Source organism: Volvox carteri, assembly GCF_000143455.1.
Source record: "Volvox carteri f. nagariensis unplaced genomic scaffold VOLCAscaffold_277, whole genome shotgun sequence".
Lineage (NCBI taxonomy): Eukaryota > Viridiplantae > Chlorophyta > Chlorophyceae > Chlamydomonadales > Volvocaceae > Volvox > Volvox carteri.
In genome coordinates, this window is record NW_003307810.1 from 10,321 (window position 1) to 12,271 (window position 1,951).

The 1,951-nt window shown below is 50.0% G+C and overlaps 1 protein-coding gene across 1 annotated transcript in view; it reads right to left on the reverse strand.

Annotated features, from left to right (window-relative positions):
* Window positions 1–1,951, reverse strand: part of VOLCADRAFT_101001 (uncharacterized protein) — a gene marked incomplete at both ends in the record, with an annotated part of 7,642 nt that overhangs the window by 4,776 nt on the left and 915 nt on the right. Inside the window, one exon of the mRNA XM_002959472.1 lies at window positions 16–628. Coding sequence (XP_002959518.1) covers window positions 16–628 — 613 coding nt within the window. The remainder of the gene's footprint in view (window positions 1–15; window positions 629–1,951) is intronic.

Genomic DNA, 1,951 nt, shown 5'->3' on the forward strand with positions numbered 1-1,951 from the left:
GTACCACTCTGCCACCGGAGAGTATCCTCCTGTACATGTACCACCTTGCCTCCGGAAGGTACCCTCCTGTACCACCCTGCCACCGGAGAGTACCCTCCTGTACCACCTTGCCACCGGAGGGTACCCTCCTGTACCACCTTGCCGCCGGAGGGTACCCTCCTGTACCACCCTGCCATCGGAGGGTACCCTCCTGTACCACCTTGCCACCGGAGGGTACCCTCCTGTACCACCCTGCCACCGGAGGGTACCCTCCAGTACCACCTTGCCACTGGAGGGTACCCTCCTGTACCACCTTGCCACTGGAGGGTACCCTCCTGTACCACCTTGCCACCGGAGGGTACCCTCCAGTACCACCCTGCCACCGGAGGGTACCCTCCTGTACCACCTTGCCACCGGAGGGTACCCTCCTGTACCACCTTGCCACCGGAGGGTACCCTCCTGTACCACCCTGCCATCGGAGGATACCCTCCTGTACCACCTTGCCACCGGAGGGTACCCTCCTGTACCACCTTGCCACCAGAGGATACCCTCCTGTACCAACCTGCCACCTGAGGATACACCGACAGTATCCTATCACGGCAGGAACGTAGTAGGGAATCTCCGGCAGGTAGGCCGAGATGTAAGCTATCTGGGCGGGGTGCCATGGTGAGGCACTTAAGTATCATGACTACTTGGTGTTCAGAGTTCAAGACTCCGCTGCCGCTGTCTCGGATTGTTTCGTACGGGTCTATGTATGCTAGTGCTTGTTGCTGGGTTGGACTTCTCCCTGCCTCAGCGAGGACTCTAAATTCCACGCTTCCGCAAAGCCAGTAGTCCGCCCAAGTGAGCGACTGCTACAGTTTCAGTAGCCCCAAATCTTCTTGTGGGGGCTTGTAGAAAACACATGAGTCTGCCAGCCTCTCCATGGCAAGCAAGGATGCTTCCATTTGGATTCAGCTAAACATGGCAGTGGCCTCGGGGCGCCTCTTGTTTTTCATGCAGCTGCAGCAGCCAGGGATGGTGTTGGGCAGTGGGCTGCAGCAGGTATGTGGCCATGTCAGGCTGCACGCCAGGTTTTTGTACAGGGGCCAGGGCTGATAGCTGAGTTGCTGAACAGGTGTTGAGTTGTTTGTCGTACACGCACATATGTTCGTGTACGGCACTTGGCGCAGCTCATAGTATACGCACACGTTTTAGAATAGATACAGAACCTTTGGATGCTGTGACAACAATTTAAGTTGAGGTGTCGTTTATTACAGCATAGGTTTAGGGAAACATTATAGTATAATAGTATCGCAGTCTTAGGTTCGATTCCAATACAATGCGCGAAATGGATTTCAATGTAAGAATAACCTACATGTGGATACTCTAATAAAGGGCGCCTACCAATAGAGGTGCATGTGAGAATGCAGAGGTCGAAACGTGTGTTTGAATTTTCATCATGACCCTTAAGAATCCCACATTTTTTAAGGCTTAAGAATGTAAGCAGCAAAAAGAATTTCCTGAGAATATGACTTAAGAATGAGTGCCATACTTAGCGAACCTATGGTAAGAACGGTTAAAACCGGCCAAAGAGCAGCTAAGTATGCTTTAGGCAAAGAATGAATAAGTTGGCCTAAGAATGTATAAGAACACCCCAAAGAACGAAAAGAATACATAAGACTGCTGGCCCTAAAGAATGCTAAAGAATGGTAAAGAGTGGTTTTATTTCTTAAGAATGAGACTTAAGAACGAGTGCCATACTTAGCAACCCTATGATAAGAATGGTTAAAACCGGCCAAAGAGCAGCTAAGTATGCTTTAACACTAAGTTGGTCTAAGAACGAATAAGAACACCCCAAAGAATGGAAGAGAATACCTAAGACTGCTGGGCCCCAAAGAATGCTAAAGAATTTCAAAGAATGGTTTTAAGATAAACGGATGCCTTACGAACGTTCTTAGAACGTTCTTAGAACGGTGTAAGAACGTTCTAA